The sequence below is a fragment of the Hypanus sabinus genome, chromosome 3 (genome assembly GCF_030144855.1).
Source record: "Hypanus sabinus isolate sHypSab1 chromosome 3, sHypSab1.hap1, whole genome shotgun sequence".
Lineage (NCBI taxonomy): Eukaryota > Metazoa > Chordata > Chondrichthyes > Myliobatiformes > Dasyatidae > Hypanus > Hypanus sabinus.
The window spans coordinates 161,401,340-161,424,252 of record NC_082708.1 but is presented as its reverse complement, the minus strand read 5'-3'; the positions used below and the strand labels follow the sequence as shown (position 1 = coordinate 161,424,252).

The 22,913-nt window shown below is 46.8% G+C and overlaps 1 protein-coding gene across 1 annotated transcript; it reads left to right on the top strand.

Annotated features, from left to right (window-relative positions):
- The first annotated feature begins 14,969 nt into the window (after positions 1 to 14,969).
- Positions 14,970 to 21,122, top strand: LOC132391838 (DNA damage-inducible transcript 4-like protein). Its single transcript, XM_059965509.1, has 2 exons — positions 14,970 to 15,405; positions 18,859 to 21,122. The coding sequence occupies exons 1-2, from the start codon at positions 15,360 to 15,362 to the stop codon at positions 19,338 to 19,340; spliced, it is 528 nt and encodes a 175-aa protein (XP_059821492.1). The 5' UTR covers positions 14,970 to 15,359; the 3' UTR covers positions 19,341 to 21,122.
- Positions 21,123 to 22,913: the final 1,791 nt, after the last annotated feature.

The window sequence follows — 22,913 nt, the reverse complement described above, 5'->3', positions numbered from 1 at the left end:
ATTAAACAGCCGGAGATTTTACAACTGCTGCCCCAATAGGCTTGGGATGAGCACGGGGAAAGGCCCAGAGACAGGGCAGGAAGGTGGGGGTTGGGATCTCTAGCGTTCTGGGGCCCCAGCAGCTGGTGGCATGGTTGTAGGGGAGGGGTTGCAGAAGAGGCCACAATTGGAGGATTGCACAGATTTTGAAGCGTTGGCTGAAGGTGACTATTGAGATGGGGTGAAGATGAGGGAGTATGATTGTTGTGGAGTCACAGAGCCCTTCAGCCCATCTAGTCTGTCCCATTGACCCACACATGGACCATAGCCCTCTGTGCCCCTCTGGTCCAAGTACTCACCCAAGCAAGTGTTGAAATCAAACCTGCATCTGCTTGTGGTTTGTCCCAGGCTTTCACCACCCTCTGAGTGAAGAAGTTCCTCTTAAAGATCTCAGCTTTCACCCTTGACCAAAGATCTCTAGGAGCTTGCTTGCTACTTGTAGGGTAATGTAATTGGTGGAAGTGCCAGGAATCTCCACCAACAACACCAAATATCTCTACGTGATAGTGTCACTCAGTCACTCCACAGTGAGTTTACTAGAACACCCATCCAAACACAATAAATACCAATCACTAAAAATTCACCTTTCACAGACTTTTTGACTGTCAGAGTCTGAACGTGCCAAACAGTTACTCTCCTTGCCCGGCCTCGGTGATGCCAAGCCGTCAGAGCTAATGGACCACATGCTTGCCTCTCCTGGGAAGGCTGTGAAATGGACGATGCCAGGCCTGTGTTTTTACCACGCTCGTTTAAGTACAAACGCTAGGAAGTGCCAGTTGCCTTGTAACTTTGACAGAGCCAGCGCATCAGAACATCAGAGATCTGTGAACACCATGGGTTCTAGCTGCCAAGGTCGCCTACTGTTCATTACGGATACCCTTTCAGGGTGACGCATCCTGTGTGAGATGTGTGCTCGAGTGAGTGTGCTGCCAGCAATGCCCTCTGATGAGAAAGCACAGAGCGATGAAACCTTGCAGGAGGCTGCCAACGGCAGCATCCTCCAGACTTGAGGGACACAATGGGTGACATCTGCTTCAATGGGTGATGTTACACATGGGAATTCATCCTGGCTTAAGTGACTTGGTTCAGATTTCCTGTGTGCCCACTAACTATTATTTGATCTTAACAACTTGTGGCTTGTGCATGTCGAGGACTTTGGGTCGTTATCCCACCCAGTAAGTTCCCCACAATGACTCTGTCAAACGCATGCACACCACATGTAAGTTTACTCGACTGCTGGGCAAATTCCCAAACCTCACCAAGCCCACACTCTCCACGACATCACAAAACATGGGCTTGAGCTCCACATCCTGACAGCTGGCCCATCAGTCCATGGCCACACGCGTAGACTGGATCCAGAAAAGCTGGCAACTGCAAGGCTGAGTTGCCAACGTGGAAAGGCTTGGCATTGTACGCCAGTCGAATGGCCCCTGGGCTTCACCCCTCCATATGGTCCCACAGTCCGATGGTGGTTGCCACCCATGTGACAATTACCAACACCTTAACAAGGCCACCACTTCCGCTCGTTACGCGGCCCCACACATCCAAAATATTCAGGCACTTTTAACCAGATAGTTAATTTTTCCAAGGTTGATCTAGTTAAGGGCTACCATCAGGTGCCTGTGTGCTTGGAGAACATTCCCAAAACAGCTGTAAAAACCCCGTTTGGCTTCTTTGAGTTTCTGCGGATGTCGTTTGGGCTGAAAAAGGCAGCACAGACTTTCTATGCATTAAAAGACTTGGATTTTCTTTTAGTTTTCCTGGATTGCATGCTTGTCACCAGTGCATCCAAATCTGAACACTTATCTGATTTCTGCATTCTTTATGAGCGCTTAAGCCAACACGGGTTGATTATTAACACTGCTAAATGCCAGTTTAGGTTGTCAACCATTGATTTTCTCAGCCATTACATCTCTGCACAAGGTGTGAAACCCCTCCCATCAAAGGTCGCCACTATTATGGATTTCCCACCACCCTGCATTACTAAAAAATGACAGGATTTTTACAAATGATTAGTTTCTATCACCACTTCATTCTGTGATCTGCTGAGCTTATGCTCCCCCATATAGTGTGTCATATCAGCCCTCTGGACTGCAATAGCCCAGAACCTTGGTGTTAGGCAATATCACACCATGGCGTATCACCCGCAGTCCAATGGCCTGTGTGAGCAGTTTCACCGCTCCTTAAAGGCTGCCCTGATGGATGAGTGTTGGCATGATCACCCCCCTTTGGGTCCTGCTGGGGCTCAGAATGTCCTCAAAAGAGGACCTGCTGCCACCCGAGGCTGGGTTGGTATACGGGCAGCCATTATTCCTGACACTATGACCACCTGGTAGGCCTCTCAACAGCATCCCACCCTTCTCAGTAAATTCAATTCCTTTGCACTTATCCTGTCTCCCATCATGGAGTACAGCACTTCAGTTGACCTACATTCTGTCTTATTTGTTTTCATCCACCATGATGTGCACCAACCTCCCCTTCGGTCTTCTTATGACAGCCCGTTCTATGTTTCGGAATGGGGAGGAAAGACTCTTATCTTAGATAAGAGGGGCAAAGTTGAATGTATTTCAGTAGACCACCTACCAAGATTTAGAGGATTCTGCTACCCTGCCTTCACGACATGACCATGAGTGTGTCCAAACACCTCTGGACCAGCCAGGGGCCTCTGCTGTTCCTCCACCCATGGAACATGGGACCCGAGCCAGGCGGCTCGTCTGAACTCCGGATAGGCTCATGATGCTGGTATCAGTGAATTCTCTGGGGGTGGGTGTGGAGGGGAAATGTACATAATTCATCAGTTTAAGAGGCTGGTCTGACATGACGCAGTTAATTATAGTACTTTTAACACGCTTTGTGTTCAGTGCTTGGTGTACAATAAAAAAGTTGTTATGGTTTTTCTCCTCCATTGTTTTTATTTGTGAAAATCTACAGCCACGTAATTTGGTATAGGCTGGATCATTGCAAGTCACTGAACAACTGGGCAGTGAGGTAGAAAGTGAACCATTTCTCAATGCGTGCGAGTGCTTCACCAGACTGGATATGTGTTGAGCCCGACTGTCAAAGGGTTAAAAGTGAAGCCCACACCCTCAGATTGTGCAGAGTTAGAACATGAACCTTGAACTAACCTTTAGCTGAAAATACAACCTGGCAGGAATCTGGGGTTGGCCAGTGAGGGATTGAGTACCACTTAATACTTTGCTCAGACGCAGATGCCATTTGCCGGTATTTTTGGCCAATGCTTCCCTGTTCTTTGTGCCTCCTAATTTTAACTGGAGGAGTATCCATGTTACAGAACAGTGTCCCATCGCTGAGGCATCCCAACAGCTGCAGCTTACGGTGCCCGCTATGCCAACCTTTCGACAAGCAGCAGTGGGCAAAACCCTCCACCCAACCAATGCAGCAGAACCTCCCTCATCCCACACTTTACTCCATTAAGAGAGATTGACTAATCATAGAGGCGATCTCACCCAGAGCCCATGCATGGTGTGTTATGAAATGGGCTGGCAGCCTTTACAAGAAGTGGTGTTAAACGCGGTCTGACCCTCCTCGATGGCAGAGGCTCTTGGCCGCAATAGGGGCGCCTTCAGCCAAGAAGGGAAATGACATCTGCTGGAGCGTGCCATCTGTGTTAACACATTGATGACTGCGGTTAGATGAGCGCACCAGATATTTCACAAACACAAGGGAAGCCTGTGAAAACGGGAGTGCCAGCTAATCACCTCCTGCCCTAACACCCGATATTCCCAGTGCCCAAGGGTTTTGCCTCTGAGGTGTGGACGAGTGTCATAGAATTATACAGCAACAGAACAGGCCCTTTGGCCCAACTCAGCAATCCTGCCCAATGTGTCTATCTCAGCTAGTCCCATTAGACCTTGTTTGACCCTAATCGCTCGAAACCTTTCCTCACCATGCACCTATCAAATGTCTTTTAAACGTTGGAATTTTACCCACTTCTACCAAGTCCTCAGACCTCTTGTTCCATCCATCCATCACTCTCTGTGTGGAAGAACTTGTCCCTTAAGTCTCCTTTAAACCATACCCTTCTCACCTCATACCCACATCCCCTGGTTTTAGGCACCCCTAAACACTGATCAGCTACCTTACCTACACCCTTAATGATTTTATAGGTCTCTGTAAAGTCACCCCTCAGCCTCCACTGCTCCAGGGAAAGATGTCCGGCCTCTCCTTATAACTCAATCTCTCCAGTCCTGGTGTCATCGCAGTGAATCTTTTCTGCATCCTCTCCAGTGACGAGGGAAATCCTGGCGACACTGATATCCAAGTGTGCCCAAACTGGAGATTATACCATGGGACTGAAATATCCCAAATACCAGCCCTTAGCAGGTTTACATTGGGGAACCTGGTACGGGCAGAAGGAGGGAGTCAAACCGCTTTCACTATCAGGGGCTTGTACTGAGGAGAGGGTGAGCTGACTGAAATGTTTAAGGTGAAGAAAGGGTCGATGCTGTATTTCCTAAATAAAACTGTGCGTCAAGTCAGGCAGCATCAACGGAGAGAGGACCAGGTCAATTGTGGTAAACTATGTATACCTGTCTGGACACGCCTCTCTGCTGTCTGCTCCTGTGGCTCCTCCCACAGACCCCTGTATAAAGGCGATTGGGGCACTGCTCCTCCCTCAGTCTCCGAGATGTCATGCACCCTTTTTGCTGCTAATAAAAGCCTATCATTCGCTTCCTGTCTCCGAGAGTTATTGATGGTACATCATCAATGACCCTTCGTCAGGATGGGGAGTGAGGCCGAAATCACAGGATAGAAGGCCCCAGGCAGGGCTGTGGATAGAAGGAGTGATGGAGCAAGATGAAAGGGAGTGGTGATGGGTGTGAAGGATCGAGATATGGGTAGAGGAGTTCTCAATGATCCAGCAGAGAACTCCACCCTGCCTTAGATCAAGTAATTACCAAAACTCCCGTCCTCACTCAAAATGCACAGATCTCTGACTCTGACTTTTTCTTGCAGATTCCATCTAGAATTCCAAACCCCGTGCAAATGGATGGATCTCTCTGAACAGCATTCACAGCACTCCCTGATTCTGTTACCTGCTCCCAGTAGGGTAACAATCCTTGTGCAATTCCTTGTCATTGAGAGACAAAGCACCAGTACAGGCTCTTCGGCCCACCAAGGCTGAGCTGACCATCAAACACCCATCCTACACATCCGAATTCATCGAAACTTTATTCTCCCTTTATCTCATCAACACCCTCCCCTCCCATACCACTGTCCACATCTCCCCCAAGATTCTCCCTTCACCCTCACGTGAAGGGGCAATTTACAGTGGCCATCGACACTCAAGGCTTTGGGATGTAGGAGGAAACCAGAACACCGGGCAAAACCCACATGGTCACCGAAGGAACGTGCGAACTCCACACTGACAGTTGTGCTGCTGTGCTGACCACAAATTCCTTGTGATAGGAAAACAATCTCATCTCAGGAATTACCCCCAGTGATGGTCTCCAATGCCACTATACCCTGATCTTCCCCTTACACCCCTCCCCATCTGTGTAAATCCCTCTGACCCCTCACCCTGTCCCATCTGTATAAACCCCTCTGGACCCTACTCCTCTCCCCGTCTATTTAAACCCCTCTGGCCCTTGCACACCTCCCTATCTCTGTAACCTCCCTTTGGTCCCTACACCTCTCCCTATCTCCATAACCCTCCTCTGGTCCCTACACCCTTCCCTATCTCTGTACCCCCACCCCCTTCAGGCCCCTACACCCCTCCCTATCTCTGTAACCCCTCTCTGGCTCCTACACCCCTCTATCCTGCCTAACAACATCAGGGGATCTTTGAGCTCCCCTATTCTTGAATATGCCCATATTTCCACAGGTCACCCGAGCTGGACAGCAGTCTGGATCCAAAGATCTGGGATTGTCACCCTACACCTTTCCATCTCCAGTGTTAAAATGGTTCCTTGCACCACCTCCCTGAGGCTCAGTGTCATTTTCAGTGCAGTAGAGCAGAGTGGGAGAATTCCTCCATGGCAGAGGCGGAAGAAATTCAGGTGTTAGTGACCATATGACAAAGCACATAACAAACGAACAATGGTAGAAGTTGTGTCATTGACCTAATGAGAAGCTTTGGAACACAACCAGGAACTGATTAGAAAGTTGGCATCCTGTTTTACAGCAATAGCACTTCCTTCTGCCTGTGTGCTGACAGGGCTGGGACTGAGAGCTTAAGGTCATCGAGGTTGGTCAGAGAATGGTAGATGTGTTTGAGCTGAAAGTTACTTTTTAACCTTCGATATTGCCTCATGTCAGGATACAAACTCACTGCTCTCTGGTGTTTCTCCACAAACTGTTGCTCTAAATCACACAATCAGATTGGATGAGCTCTGATTGGATGTCTTGTGCAATCTGGCATTTCTCCCTGGGGTATGGACTGTACTGGGGGTTCCAATGTGTGAAGGTAAGATCTGAAATACTCCTGCAGCGTCCGGAGACCATGGTTTCCTCTGTATGATCTGGTAGGGCAGAGGCATTAGGATGAGTCACGTAGTCTCCATGGGTTCTCCGGGGGGGTCCAGAAGCAACCTACTGAGACCCCAACATTAAACCTGGGTTGGCAGGTTGTATCAAGGCTATAGGGGCACTGGAGGGGATATTCAGGCTGATGCTAGGACTGAGTTTAGGAAAATGTCAGGGGGGTGCTGATCATTCTTTCAGGAAAATAAAGTGGGAATGGTCGAGGCTCTTTGGGATAATCACAAAAACAAAGAACACAGAACAGGACCTTACAGGAGCAGGTCCCGTGGCTCATCATGTCTGTGCCCACCATGATGTCGATCTAATTAATACCATATACACAGAGATTTTACAGATGCTGGAAATCTTGAGCAACACACACAAAATGCTGGAGGTTAGGCAGCATCTGTGGAGATGAATTGAGCACGCCGTCATTGGAATACTGATGGTTGAACTAGTGTTAAATAGGTGGGTTGCTGGGTAGTGCAGCTTGTTGGGCTGGAAAGGCCTGTTCTGTGTTGTATCTCTAAATAGATAGTTAGACAGACAGACAGACTGACTGACTGACTGACTAACCACCTTAACATGATCAACATTGTGGTTGTCACCATTCTCCAGAAATAACTTGATCAATGCAACAGCCGTAGAAATGGATCCGAAGCTGGGCCTAATTGTGGAAACCCTCACCAGAAGGACAACAGTACGTCAAGTAGATGGTTCACAGCCACCTTCCCAAGGACAGTTCAGGACCCTCAAAAAGGAGATTGTACATTCTCTCTGTGTCTACATGTGTTTCTTCCGGGTGCTCTGGTTTCCTCCCACGTTCCAAAGACATATGGGTTGGGAGGTTAATTGGCCACATGGGTGCAATTGGACGGTTTGGGCTCATTGGACCAGAATGGCTTGTACCTCTAAATAGAAAATAAAGATGTTAAACCAGCCGTCCAGTACAGTGGGGTATATGTGAGTCCACAGCAATTAGCAGGAAGGCTTTAGAAATTCCTGCAACAGAGTTAATTTGACACTGGCACTGAAAAATCAACTGAATAAATATCACGGCTTACAGCTGAGCAAGGATCATGAGAACAGGAAATTCTGTTTCTGGGCAGGAAGTGCGCACCCTTCATTGAACATTTCAACAAAATGGCCTTCAACAAAAAAAAGTGAATTTAATCTGCAAATATTTGCTGATTTTGATTGACCCAATTGTTTGGCAGTCTTCAACAGTCTGGCTCTTTAAACTCACTGACTCACTAATGAAAAGACCACAGCATTGTTGATCCTTATGTTAGGCTCTGGAGACCCCTCCTTGGAAGCAACTCACTTCAGACTTCGTGGCAGAAACTAATTCTGTCCTCCCTGTTGATGGCTACAGTGAAACACTGCTTGTACCTCAACTAACTTACATTTGAGAAGAATAAAATGTGTGGCAAATAGCTTATTCTTGCTGCAATGTTTCATACCCGTGGTATTTTGGAATATAAATGTCTCTGTTGTCCATACTGGATTCAGGGTACCCGTGAGGTAGTGACAACCACATAACAGAATTCCAGATTCATTTTGAGGCTTAACAACTACACGACCAAATCTTCAGTGTAATTAGGGGCCGTTACGATGGTATGAGGATGGAGTTGTCCAAGGTGGACTGGGAAGATAAGCTGAGAGACAGGTGAGTCGATGAACAGAAGCAGATAGCCAAACAGCATATGAGCAAAATGGTGCAAAGTTTTACAATGCCAACCCTAAGACTGGGTTTCAGTTCCCACCACTGTCTCTAAGGAGTTTGTGCATTCTTCCCGTGACTGTGTGGGTTTCCTCCGGGTGCTCCAATTTATTCCCCACATTCCAAAGATGCACAGGTTAGGACTAGTGAGTTGTGAGCTTGTTATCTTGATGCTGGAAGCATGGCAACACTAGCAGGCTGTCAGTATAATCCTTGCTGACTTGATATGTTGCAAATGTCACATTTCACTGTACAGGATGTTTCCATGTTTTGATGTACATATGACAAATGAAGCTAATCTTTATGACAAATCTGTTTGAATACTGCACACAAAAACTTTGATGATAAATCTACTTTGAAACTTTGAATCTTTGAAAAAAAAACAGCTAGCCATAACTCAGCAGGGATCCATCCCAGTTAGGAAGAGAGATTTTGTGGTTAACAAAGGAGGCCAAGGATAACGTTAACTTGAAAAAATAGAACATACAATGTGCAGAGGACTGGGAAGTTTTTGGAATCCAGCAGTGAAATACTAAAAAATTCAAAAGAAGGGAGAGAATTGGTTTAGAGAGAAAATGTGTGTGTAATATTTAACAGTGAGAGTTTCTATGGATATATAAGGAGGAAAAAGGGGGCTAAGGTTGGTGTGGGATTGAGGCTGATGAGTTAATAACAGGAAACAAAGAAATGACGGATGTATTAAATTAATGTTTTACATCAGGCTTCAGGAGTGTGGTATAACAGAGGGATCTGGGAATACAGACCCATAATTCCTTGAAAATGACATCACAGGTTGATAGGGTCATAAAGAGAGCTTTTGGCACATTGGCCTTCATAGATCCAAGTATCAAGTACAGGAGTTGGGATGTTATGTTGAAGTTGTATAAGATGTTGGTGAGGCCTATTTGGAGTATTTTGTGCAGTTTTGGAAAGATATCAATAAGATTGAAAAGAGTCCAAAGAAAATTTACAAGGATGTTGCCAAGGCTTGAGGAGCTGAATTATAGGGAAAGTCTGAATAGGTTAGGACTTTATTTCCTGGAGAGTAGCAGAATGAGGGGAGATTTAATAGAAGTGTACAAAATTATGAGGGGTATAGATAGGGTAGATGTAAGCAGGCTTTTTCCACTGGGGTTGGGTGAGTTTACAACTAGAGGTCATGAGTTAATGGTGAAAGGTGAAATGTTTAAGGGGAACAATAGGGCATAGAGCTGGATAAACCTGGGTGGAGGAGAGAGAAGGTGGAGAAAGAGGAGAAGAGTGGTGTACTGGGAGTACAGGTTACTTGAAACTGGAGAATTCAATGTTCATACCAGCAGCTTATAAATTTATCGGCTACTGCGGTGGAAGACAAGGTGCTGGTCCTCTGCTTTGTTGTTGGACTCTCCCCATCAGCGGAGAAGGCCAAGGAAAGACACATTGAAGTGGGAATGGGGAGGGCAGTTGTACTGATAAGCAACAGGGAGGGCAGGTTGGCCATTGAGAACAGAATGCAGGTGCTCTGAAAAACAGTTGCCTTGTCTAAGTTTGGACTTGCTGACAGGATCTCAAGCGTATGTAAATCTTAGGCACTGCGTTACATGCTGGGTATTTCTAGCCTTTTCCCAGATTCCCAGCAGCGGCTGTGCTTTATAACTCATGGTTCCAACACTGTTTCTACCACTCAGTCCAGATGAAGGGTCTCAGCCTAAAGCGTTGCCTGTCCATTTTCCTCCACAGATGCTGCCTGGCTCACTGAGATCCTCCAGTGGCTTGTTTCAACATCATCTTTATGACCTTTCTCTCGTCTTCATTCACCTCCTTCTGTTTACACATCCGACAGAGCTCAGCCGTCATGACTCCTCTCTCAGCCTGCAAGCCTCATACTTGTATCACTTGGGCTCCTTTGCTCAGACATTCTTCTTGTTCCCTCCGCCTCTCCCTTCTGTACAACTAAGGACATATTTGATTTCTAACGTTTGTCAGTTTAGATTATCTGAGACATTAACTCTTCCTCTCTCTCTGCAGCTACTGCCTGACCTGCTGAGTATTTCCTGCATATTCTGTTTATATTTCAAAATTCTTACAAAGCCCAACAGCAAGATGCAGAAAAGACGCTGGGACATATAGAACTTTCTCAGTTGTAAGATAAGGGCTGGTCGATTCAAAGCGAAGTGAGAATAATCCTCCTGTAGAAGGAAGTGAATCCTTGAAATTCTCTAAGCACGTGGACCCTTTTGCTGACTATGTTTGAGACCACGATGTGGCTGGTAATTTAGCAGTTAGTGCAATTGCTTTACAGTGCCAGTGACCACCAATAAGGGTTCGATTCCCACCGCCTTCTGTAAGGACTTTGTACATTCTCACTGTGACCACATGGGCTTCCTCCGGGTGCTCTGCTTTCCTCCCAAATTCCCAAGACGTATGGGTTAGAACGGATCTGCAAATGCTGGAAATCCAAACAACACTCACAAAATGCTGGAGGAACCCTGCAGGCCAGGCAGCATCTATGAAAAAGAGTGAACATCCAACATTTTGGGCCGAGACCTTTCATTGGGACACTTCTCCATGGATGCTGCCTGGCCTGCTGAGTCCCTCCAGCATTTCGTATGGGTTAGGGTTAGTGAACTGAGAGCATGCAATGTTGGCACTGGAAGCATGGCGACATTTGTGGGCTGACTCAGCACAATCCTCTGTGATATGACTTGAATCAAAAGACGCATTTTGCTGTATGTTTTGATGTACATGTGACAAATAAAGCTGATCTTTATCCATCTCTTTAAATCAATAGATTTTTGAACTGTCAAGAGGCCTGGGCATGCAGGAAAATGGAAGGTAAAAGCTGTTACATTATTGAATGGTGAAGCAGGTAAAAGGGACCAAGTGGTCTACCCATTTATGATGGTGCTGCAGAAAGAGGCCATTCAGTCCCTCGAATGAGTGCCATTCCCATCTCCCTCTGTACCCTTCTCTCTTCCACATGCAATATTAACTCCTGTGTGATTCCTCACTTATCTACACTGTGGCTAATTAACAGTGGCCGTTTAACCCATCAACTTACACATCTCTGGGATGAGGAGCAAGCCCGGGGAAGACCCACACTGTCACAGGAAGAGCATGCAAACTCCACATGGACAGCAGACATCTTGAACCCAGGTCTCTAGAGCGGGTTTGCATTGTGCCTTGCCCACATCTCATTCTTCTGTTCCTGTTAGCTTCATTGGCAGAGAAATTTAAACGTTTACATGGTCCTCTTTGTAATTGTGGCATTGCATCCAGCTGAACAAGCAGACAGGCTTGTGGTTAAATGTCTCAACATCTCAATGTAGGTAAACGTGAGGAAACTTTTTTTGGTTAGAGGGTCGTGAATCTGTGGAATTCATTGCCACAGGCGGCTTTGGAGGCCAAGTCAGGGGGTATATTTAAAACAGAGGTTGATAGGTTCTTGATTATTAAGGGCATCAAAGGTTAAGGGGAAAGGCAGGAGAATGGGTTGAGAGGGATATTAAATCAGCCTTGATGGAATGGCAGGGCAGATCTGATGGGCCAAATGGCCCAATACTGCTTCTACATCTTAAAAATAGAAAGTGTTGGAAATGCTCAGCAAGTCAGGTTGCATCTGCAGAGAGAGAAAAAAACTGCAAATGTTTCATGTCTGGCATTCTGTTCTGATGGAGTGTCCCAGACCTGAAACATTAATTGTTTCTCTCTCCACAGATGCTGTCTGGCCTGCTGAGTCTTTCTGGCATTTTCCTTTTTTTTTACAATTCCAGCTCCTGCAGACTTTTGATTTTCATTATGTGAAGTCGTCACAATGAACCAGAAGAGCATACTTTCTAAACTGCAAAACATCAGAGCTCTAGAGAAAAGTTTGTTGAAATATTACAGATCTATCCTATCCTGAAATTAATCAAAAAAAAAGAAAGAAATGCTGGCCTATATTCAGAGTAGAATGTGGGAGAGGTCACATACATTTGTGTTGTCCACACCACGAGCTCTGGGTTCTGTTTCGAATGTCGCACTTGGCAGGAGAACTCAGCACACACTATCTGCTCTGGTATGTGCCTTCCGAGGCTCATTTACAAGGAGAGATTACAAAAGCTAGGCTGTATTGGGATGGGTTTAGAGATTTGCTCAAGAGGATTAAGAGGAACAGCTGGGGGAAGAAGAGAGGAAATGTTTCTGTGAGTTGGTAGGTGGATCTAGGGATCACAGTCTGCCAATGGGAGCCAAGCATGTGTAACAGGAGGTCAAAATATGAAACCTTTATCTGCAATTGATCAAGAGATGATTGTTACTTTGAGTGCTGGAAATAAGGCTGGAGCATTTGCAATCATGTTCAACCAAAAATGCTGAGTCAATGGCCTGTCTCCATTCCTCCAGATATCCCAACCATGACCACAGCTGGGCCTTTTGAAAATTCCATTCACTCTGTGTGATATTTAGAAACAGCTGAGATCACGAGATAGCCTAAATTCTGAAGCACTAGACTACATCCCAGCTGTAGTGCTGAACACCCGCCCTCTGGAAAAAGCTGCGCCTCAAGCCAAATTATTCCGGCAGAGAGACTTGTGAGATCCCCAGAGCGAAGCTGTCTGGAGTTTAGCCATCTGCCACTTAGCTCCTAAGGAATCCATCCTAACATCCTGGACTGATTGGAATATGTGGATCCCAGATCAGCCTCTACACCCACCTGAGGACCCACCTGGAGACAACCCATTAGGAGAACATCACACTCTACTCAAGTGATCACCCTACTACAAGCAGGACAAATCCAGTCTCACTAATAACTATCCAGTCTATTCCCAATCACCTGCACAGAAAGAGGACAAAACACCAGAAAGGTGTGGCTTGATTTTGACTGAGTGCTGCGCCGAGGTTCTGATAAAACTGAGCAATGGGCACCAAAGGGAAAACACGCCAGTGGTTGGAGTCATACCCTGCACCCCTGTACTTGTTAATGACCCCAATTCCAGGACATAACTGCAAGAGTTCCTCAGGGCAGTGTCCTGTACCCAACTATCATCAACTGCTTCATCCATGGCCTCCCTTTTGTTACAAGATCAGAAGTAGAGATGTTTGTCAACATTGGCACAACGTTAAATTCTGTTCACAGTTTCTAAGCAAATGTCATGCCTGTATGCATCAAGACCTGGACAACGTCCAGGCCAATGTGGCCATTGACAGTCACACTGCAGAAGTGTTGGCCGATGATCACCTCCAACACGAGAGAGAGAGTCTGATCACTGCACTTGACATCCGACGTCATTACCATCAAAGAGTCACCCATCGTCAAAATTCTGGGAAATCATCCATGTGCTAATCACAACTGAAACAGACCTGCCAGCGTGGGTACAGGAGCATGTCAGGGGTTGGTAAATTACTCACCTCCTGCCAGCTTAAAGTCTGTCCACTGTCTACAAGGCCAAGTCAGGGCACTCCCTATTGATAGGGAGGCATCTCCAACAACACTAAACAAACATTAAAGAGCTGCTTCAAAGAGCGCAAAATGAGGTCATTCTTACCCTCCGCCATTAGGCTCTATAATGAGTCAACCCATAGCTGGGGGAGTGATTACCCCCTCCTGTCAGACTGTGGAAACTTATTTTTTATTATTTCTACTTCTCTTCTAATATTTCTATCTGTGTACTGGTAATGGTACCGTGACATTTCCTTTGGGATCAATAAAGTATTTCTCTATCTACCTACCATCCCAGATAAATTTGCCTGTTTAGCCAGCAGCCCCTCAGTGGGCTGTGTAATGTGGTTGTAGGATCTTCAATTCTCAGTTCATTAAGGCTACTATGACTGCAATCCTCAGACCCATGACCTTGGCCATGAAGATGGTCAAATGCGTCAGATGCTGGGAAACATCTGCAGGTTCCCCTCCAAGGCACACACCATCCTGACACGTAAATGTAGCACTGTTCTGTCCTTGTCGATGGGACTTGGAGTCTGAGCCAACCATCAGCCAGCCATTTAGACCAGTCCTACACAAACCCCTTTTCATTCTCCCGACGTTCCCACCAACTCCCTACGGGTTCTATCTCTCACCCACACAATAGGGGTAACTTACAGCAGCTAATTAATCCAGCAACCCGCATGTTTTTGGATGTGGGAGGAAAGGCAGAAATCCAATCCGTCACAGGGACTGTAGCCTGCTGCCCAGGAGTGTAAACCCTGGAATATTGGGGCTACCTTCGCGAGAAGGTCGGCAAAGATTCCAGCAGGTGTATCACCACCACTCCTGAAGGACAACTGGAGACAAGCGCTGAATGCTGTCTCTGCCAGTCGTGCTCAGGTACTGAGTGAGAAATGAAGATATAAATAAGTATTTCGCCGAGATGGGAGTGTAAGAATTCCTCCGCACTCCACCATCTCGCCGGGCCGCTTTGCTCAACCGCCTTGGCTGGGCTCTCCCCACTCCAGCCCTCCACCCCCCCTGCACCATTCTCTTACACCCACCAGAGACCGTCTCTCTTACAACCGAGGGCCATTCTTTCCCTGGCAAAGATACTCCCGCTGGCCCGCTGCCAGCTTCGCCCTGACGGCCAATCGGGGGAGGGGCGGGGCAGAATCCTCCAGCGTGATTGGCCGCAGCCGGTAAAAGGCTGAACCAGTCGCTACGCTGTATTTGTTCTATCTCAGGGCAGGCAACGAATGGGGCAGAGCCAAGCTATGAGTAGGGTCTGTGATTGGTCAGTTACTTGTATCCATTTGTTGTATCCTCGGCATGTTGCAATTTAGACTTTAGAGAACCGGGAAAGCGAGAGGAGAGAGAATGACAGAGGGTGGGGTGGGATAATGTCGGAAAGAGAAAGTATCTGATGCTGGAAGAGTGAGACAGTGTGTAACACGGGAGGAGAGTGACAGTGAGAAAGAGTGAGAGAGAAGGGTAGAGGCAGTGAACGAAAATGGGTGAGAAAGAGTGAGTGTGAGAGAGCGATTGATAGTGAGAGGGAAAGTGATCGAGTGAGTGACAGTGAGAAGTAGTGGGAGAGGGAGGGGTAGTGACGGTGTGCGGGGGGGAGGAGGAGGAGGCGGCGGTAGTGAGTGGTCGCGGGCAGAGTCGAACCGAGGTAGGCGTTGGGAGAACTGGAGGGGGTGGAGCCGCTTTGAGTTCTCGGAGATCAGGATGGTGGCGGGCGGCGGGCGGAGGGCTGCGGTCGGCGGAGCTCCGGGTGAGTGAAAGACAAGCATGCCCGTCTTCCACTGACCCTCTTGGGGGGGGGGGTATGGAGGTGAGCGGCAGACCTGTGCTGGGGTTGCAATCACCCCATGACCGATCCTCCCTCGTCACCCCGCCTTACCCCCTCACCACCTCCACTACCATCGCGCTTCCTCTCACTCCCAACCTCCATTATCCCAACCGAACCCCAACTTGCCTCGGAAACCCCAGGCACCTCTTGACTTTTTCCTCGTCCCACGATGTTCCCATCATCACTAACTGATCACCTACCCTACCCATCAGCATCACCTCAGCCCCCTCCTCCCCACTCTCAGACTCCATCACCATATACCCACCCTAACACACCAACAATCCCCCAACCCAAATCTCCTTTGTTGTCAACCCTAAACCCCTATGACCATGAATTTAAACCCAACCAGTCACCTCAGCCCACGCCTGCCACTCCTTCTACCTTCTCCCCATCTCACATGCTTCCCCAAGCATCCCTGCCCCATGTCACACTGCCCCTCACCCTGTCTTCTCTTGCACAGACTATCTTCCCCACCCACTTGCCATGGTCCTCTTCTCTGCTAAGCCAGCCCCACTGAACCCGTGCCTTCGTGTCTAACTCGACCTGAAACACTGACTCTTTATTTCTCTCCATAGATGCTTCCTGACTACCCCCTCTCCCGAGATTCGCCTGCAGTTTTTTTCTGTGTTGACCCAGATTCCCAGCATCTGTAGAACCTCTTGTTCCTCTGCTAAATGTACTTTCAGCACAGAAAGGTGCTGTCTGGACAATGTTGTGAGTCCTGGCTGGACAGTAGTGGCCAACACTGGCTGGACAATGTTGTGAGTCCTGGCTGGACAGTAGTGGCCAACACTGGCTGGACAATGTTGTGAGTCCTGGCTGGACAGTAGTGGCCAACACTGTCTGGACAATGTTGTGAGTCCTGGCTGGACAGTAGTGGCCAACACTGTCTGGACAATGTTGTGAGTCCTGGCTGGACAGTAGTGGCCAACACTGGCTGGACAATGTTGGGAGCCCTGGCTGGACAGTTGTGGCCAACACTGGCTGGACAATGTTGGGAGCCCTGGCTGGAGTTCCCACCTCCTGCTTTAATTTTTTTAAATGCCTAAAGTGTCTGGTTTATGTTTTGGTGAGACTGTTGAAACTTTCTATGAGTGTAGCATTGGCTTTTCTGATGGTAGTTCTCCTGTTCACTTCCACCCAGTCAGCGGTTGTTTCCGACACTCAGCTAATTTGGTCTTGGGTGATTTATCACAACAACTGGACACCCCTGTAAAGTGGTTGAGGCAGGTACAGCAACAGCATTTAAGAGGTACTTGGACAGGTAGGTGGATAGGAATGACTTAGAAGATATGGGCCAAATGCAGACAAATAGCAACAATTTAGATGGGAACCTCGTGCAGCATGGACTGGATTATGGGCATGCTATGGTGATGTTGGAATGGATGGTGATGCTTACAAGCTGCCCCGGGCACATCCTTGGGTGTGCTGGGCATTAATGCAAACAATGCATTTTACTGTGTGTTTCAATGTACATGTGGCAAATGAATCTGAGTCTGAATTGGTCAGGCTGGAGAGCCTGGTTCCATGCTGTATGACACCATCCAGTCTGACACCATCCAGCTGAATCCCCCCCTAACACTCAGATGCCCTCAAGGTGGCACACCCCAACCGGTTGATCCTTATTGAACCTCTCCCCGACAGCCAGACATCCAGAGGTACTCACCTTGGAAAGTCTCATTGCAGCCAGAGGATTGGAAATGATTGTTGGTGGATGGAGCTTTTCCTTGTTCAACAACAGGGTTGGCTCTATGGTGGACTTCCCCTTGTATGTCGACATGAAGCCTGCATTAAATTGAGGTTTGTCTGTGGGCAGCTGTATTGGAGGAATATGTTTCACTGTCTCCCTCCCACCCCAGTCAAGGTCAGAAAGTGTCACATAGAGTGTTTGTCCTTCTCTGGCCATTTCTCCTGGAGGTGTTGTGCTGGGCGGTGAAGACCACATCCTTTGTGCCTCTGATGGACAGAATCTATACTGTTGCCCAGGGACAAATCTGTGGTAATTGGGAGTGGTGGTGGTGGGAGGAGGACCCTGGTGATGATTTTCCCCCTGACAAACAGCAGGAGACCCATCAGTCATTGCCACAGTTTAATTTGACTCCTTTCTGGAAGATAGATTGGCGATATTCCTGAGGTTCCTGGTAGTTCCTCCTTTGCTTTGATGTGGATAACATGGTTGTGACAGAAGTCCCCACTGTTGGATTTAGGCTTAAGCAGGAATACCGCCTGTTGCCGAGGCATTGTTCTTTAGTTGGGCTGTGGCCCTGTCCATTCTTAGCTGCGAGCTCTTCCCAGGACAGATCACCAGGCCAACTGAGGAAAAGGTTCAGGTTGTGTGTTCAAAGCCTTCAAGAACAACATTCCCATAGGCTCCTCAGTTACCTTCAGCCCAGGGTCACTCAGCGGTGAAGGAACATTGAGAACAGGTTGTCAGTCACCTCCAAGCTCACAGAATAGGAGAGGACCACAAGAGATTTTGCAGATGCTAGAAATCTTGAATAACACATATAATGTGCTGGAGAAGCTCTGTAAGTCAGGCAGCATCTATGGAGGGGAATGAACAGTTAGTGTTTCGGGCCAAGACCCTTCATCAAGCGAGGAAGCAAGTTATCTTCCATTTCAAATGACAGCCTGAGAAACCAGCGTGGAATTGAAAAGGTGTTTATTGTGGGTGAGGTGGGAGCACTTTGTGAAGCACTTGACTTCTTACAGGACTGGATGATGTGAACATTAGAATCCCACACACAGACTCAAGAAACACAAAATATTCCAGCCTTAGATACTTGGGCAAGTGAAAGCAATCCTGTAATTTAGCCAACATGGTAACTAGTTTCTGCACAGAACGGTAATTAAGTAATGTTTTACGTGTGAGCTAAGCAAGCTGAGCCAGTAGAACATCCCTCCCTCCTTCTCTCCTATATTGTTGAATAATATTTTATTTTTCACATCCACCCGAGAGGGAGATTGGGCCTCAGTTTGTCCTCTCATTGGAAGGCACACGTCTGACAATGCAGCACCATCTCTCCAACAGTGCAACCCTCTGTCAGCCCTGTATTAGAGTCAAATTTCCAACTAACAACATCAAGTTGAAAGCAGAAAACAGCAGATGCTGTAGTCTGAAGTAAAAACTGCTATTGCTGGAAATAGTCAGCACAGTAGGTAGGTGTGGAACAGAGTTAAAATTTCAAATTGCCGATATTTCAGGCCAATAGAACGTCTATGACCTTATACATTGACTCTCTTTCTTTCTCCACAGATGCTGACGGTTCTAGCAATCTCTGTTTTCATTTCAGAACCTGTGCTTTCTAGATCTTTTGTTGTGGCAGATCTCTAGAATTCATCTTCACACAAACATTTTTCACTTTATTTCTGCAGAACTCAGTTACTGGGATCACGAGCCCACTGATTACACTTTAAACGAGGAAGAACAGCGATGCCAGTACTTGGTCAAGCTCCTCGAAAACTGCCTGTCCAGAGCTAAGAAGACTAAGCTGCACTGCTCCGAAGTTCTGGTTCCTGAGAAAATGATCAGCAAGATAGCCAGGGACATGCTGTGCCTTGCCTCCAACGAGCCTTGTGGTCTGCGTGGATCCGTCGTCTATGTGATGGTGGAGATTGAGAGCATGTGCAGAAAGTTAGACCACATTGTTTATGACTCCACTGTTGTTCCAACTTTTGAATTGACTTTGATTCTTAAGGAGGACAGCAGCATATGGCCTGTTCTCCGAGATTTCTTTTTCATTGGTACCTGTTTTACCCCTGGGTTCAGGCAAGCACTGAAACTTAGTCCCGGGTTCCGCTTGATTAAGAAGAAGCTCTACTCATCGTCTTCAACAGGGACTGTAATTGAATGTTAAACCTGGTCTAACACTGAGTGGCAGCTTTACCTCACCACCATCACCACTTTATTCTGTGGCAATTTAACATCAGTGTTGCCAATTTAGATAGAAATTGTTACTACTCAATTTTTATTGTGTGCCTTGGTTGTCAACTTGGTAACAGCCACTGAGGTTTGATATTGGCTTTGAAGCTGAATTGCCAACCAGTTAGGGATCTTCTTTGTTATGGTTGATCTCTCACCCTGATGGACAGATCATTACAAGATTCAGTAAAATCTCTAATCTGAGATGAAAATCATAGAGCTCTAGTGAACAGAAACAGACCCTTCAGCCCACCTAGTCCATGTCAGTCTGGTCTATCTACCTGCCCTCCATCCCTCTCTCATCCATGGACATATACAATCTTCTCTCAAATGTTGCAATTGACCTCTCATTCACCATTTCTGCTAGCAGTTCGTCCACACTCACACCACCCTCTGAGTGACAAAGATTTGCCCCTCCTCCAATTCCCCTTAAATATTTCACTTTTCACCCTAAACCTATGACCTCTGGTTCTAATCTCACCCATCCTGAGTGGAAAAAAGCCTACATATATTCACCCTATCTATACCCTCATAATTTAAAAATCTCCCCTCATTCTCCTGTGCTCTGGGAAATAAAGTCCTAATCTGTTCATCCTTCCCCTATGTGGGGCGGAGAATTGCCAGTCTGTTTTGGTGAAAGATGGTATTGATGCACTGTCAACAACTCTCGGAGATGGGAGGCAAATGATTGGCTTGTATTAGCTGCAAGAAATCACCACACAACATCCTGGAGACTGAGGGGGGAGCAGTGCCTCCAACCGCCTTTATACAGGGGTCTGTGGGAGGAGCCACAGGAGCAGTCAGCAGAGGGTCGTGTCCAGACAGGTATATGTAGTTCACCACAGGTACTCCCTGGGATACCGGGAGATCTTGCTGTTGAGGTACTGTTGTGGGATTGTTGCACTGAACCATTTCATTCAGGATTCTGGTCTAACAACTGTTCCTACCACCTCCCCCAGTAGTAGCTCCAACTTGTGTCAGTGCTAATGCGAAGGAACCAGCTTGGGTCGAGTTACCAGAGACTTGAGCCTGTTGTTCTGGCACTGACAAGAGCTGTGTGATAAGCCAAGCAGGTTGCAGCTGGGGTCAGGCTACCTGCACTGAAAAGCTCCTGAAAGTCAACGAAGTGCCAATGCTGGAAATATGAACGAGAAACACAAAATGCTGGAAACGCTCCAGAGATGCAGTCTGATGTGCTAAGTGTTTCCAGAACTTGCGGTTTTCAGAAGAACTTGTCTGGCTCCGCAATATTGGGTTCGACTTGCTTCCAAATGTGCTGAATAACTGTGGGATATATGACTTGCCTTGTCTTGGAATTTTCAGTAAAGGAGCTGGTTCATGCGCTACAGTCACTGGGTATAGCTTTGTACTAGTTACGGATGTGAATATATTGAAAACTGAAGATGTGACTATTTAGGTAATGGCCTGATGTTTACAGATTGCATGTGGTTAATGCTGAGTTTTTGGGCTAACTAATGCAAGGGGCAGGGATAGTGATGTAGTGTTAGGGATGGGACTCTCATTTACATGACTATCACTTGCCTTTGTTGTGGTAGGCATGCTGGTGTTGACAATTTTGATGATCAGTGCCTTCTAATTTCAGATACTGGACTCAAAGACTGAGCACACTCTCTGTAGACTGTGTAATATGGTTATCAAAAGAAAATGTTCCTTTTGGAGAAAACCTTGGACAATAAATCAGATTTTTATAGCCTGATGCCTTTCAATTCAAAGGTTTTAAGTAAATGAGCTCCTTGTAGAATGGAGCACCATTGCACATTGGACGCACAGTCAGAAAAGAGGCCTCATAAATTCACTAGAATAAAGTGGCATCACAAGGAAACAACTCTTAGGTAACCTTCCTAAAAGTCTCTTAGGTAATTCTGTGGAGATTCTCTGAAAGTTCAGGGTGTAGGCACTGTGTTGTCTCAGCAATCTTTACAAGTTTAAAGATTAGAATCAAATGAAAAGTTCATTACTTGAGGAATACTTTGTTCTCTATATTTAGAAAACACTTTAAACAGCATTGACTGCAATGAAAGCATTTTACATTAGACCAGAACTGTGTTCATTTGTGGATACACCATTTCAGGGTAGATGTGACAGCTCTGGAGGGATTTACAAGGGCTGGAGAACTTCAGTGGTGAGGTAAGGTTGGCGAGCTGGTGGGTGACCTGGAATAGAGGAGATGAACCTGAGGTTGGAGGGGCTGGGGAGGGAGCAGAGAAGCAATGGGGCAGGGTTTGGGAAGAACCGTTCTCCCTTGCAGAGAGATCAATAACTCAAAATTTTAATCTTAAACTGAGAATAGAGGACTCTCATGCTGGGGTCTGAAAGGGTAGTGCAGGCAGATATGAGGCACGGGTTCAGGGTAAGCGATAGGAGTTGAGAGGGGATCGAAGTAGTATGTTATTTTTTCCCTAGAGGGTAGTTTAAGTCTGGAGCACAATGCTTGAAGAAGTGGCACCACAGAGATTCTCACATTTAATAAGCCAGAATCAAGTTTACTATCACTGACATATGTCATGAAATTTGTTTTGTGGCAAGACCTAAAAATACTGTAAATGAGAAAAATAAATAGTGAAAAAGGGGAATAATGAAATATTGTTCATAGACTGTTCAGAAACCTGATTAACATATTGAGTGTGTGTCTTCCGTGTCCTGTACCTCTTCCTGGATGGTGAGCTTCCTTACTGATAGAAACTGCCTTCTTGAGGCACCACCTTTTAAATGTGTCCTTGAGGGTGGTGAGGGCTGCTCCCGTGAAGGTACTGACTCAATTACAATCCTCTGCAGCCTCTTCTGATCCTACACAATGGAGTCTCCATACCAGGCGATGATGTAACCAGTTAGAATGCTCTCCACGCTACGTCTACAGAAATTTGCAAGTATCTTTGGTGACATAGCAAATCTCCTCAAACTCCTAATGAAGTATAGCCGCTGGCGTGCCTTGTTCATAATTACATCAACGTGATGGGCCCTGTCTGGGTGGATTCTCTGAGACGCTGTTGCCCAGGAACTCGAAGCTGTTCACCCTTTCCTTAATGATGAGTGGCATGTGCCTTTCATCATGACATCACCTTTCTGAAGTCCACAGTCAATTCCTTGGTCTTGCTAACATTGGGTGCGAGGGAGTTATTGCAACACCATTCTACCATCAGATCTAACTCACTCCTGTACACCTCCTCATCGCCCTCTGAGATTCTGTCAATAGTGGTGTTGTTGAATTTCTAGATGACATTTGAGTTATGCCTAGCCACACAGTCATGAGTGTGCCGAGAATAGACCAGTGGGCTAAGCATGCATCCTTGAGGTGCATCTGGGTTGATTTCAGTGAGGAAGAGACGTTGTTACTGAACAGCATTGACTGTGGTCTCCCAATGAAGAAATCAAGGATCCAGTTGCAGAGGGAGGTACAGAGGCCCAAGTGTTCGATGCTTGTTAATTAGTAGTGAGGGGATAATGGTGTTGAACACTGAGCTGTAATTGGTAAACAGCAGCCAACGGC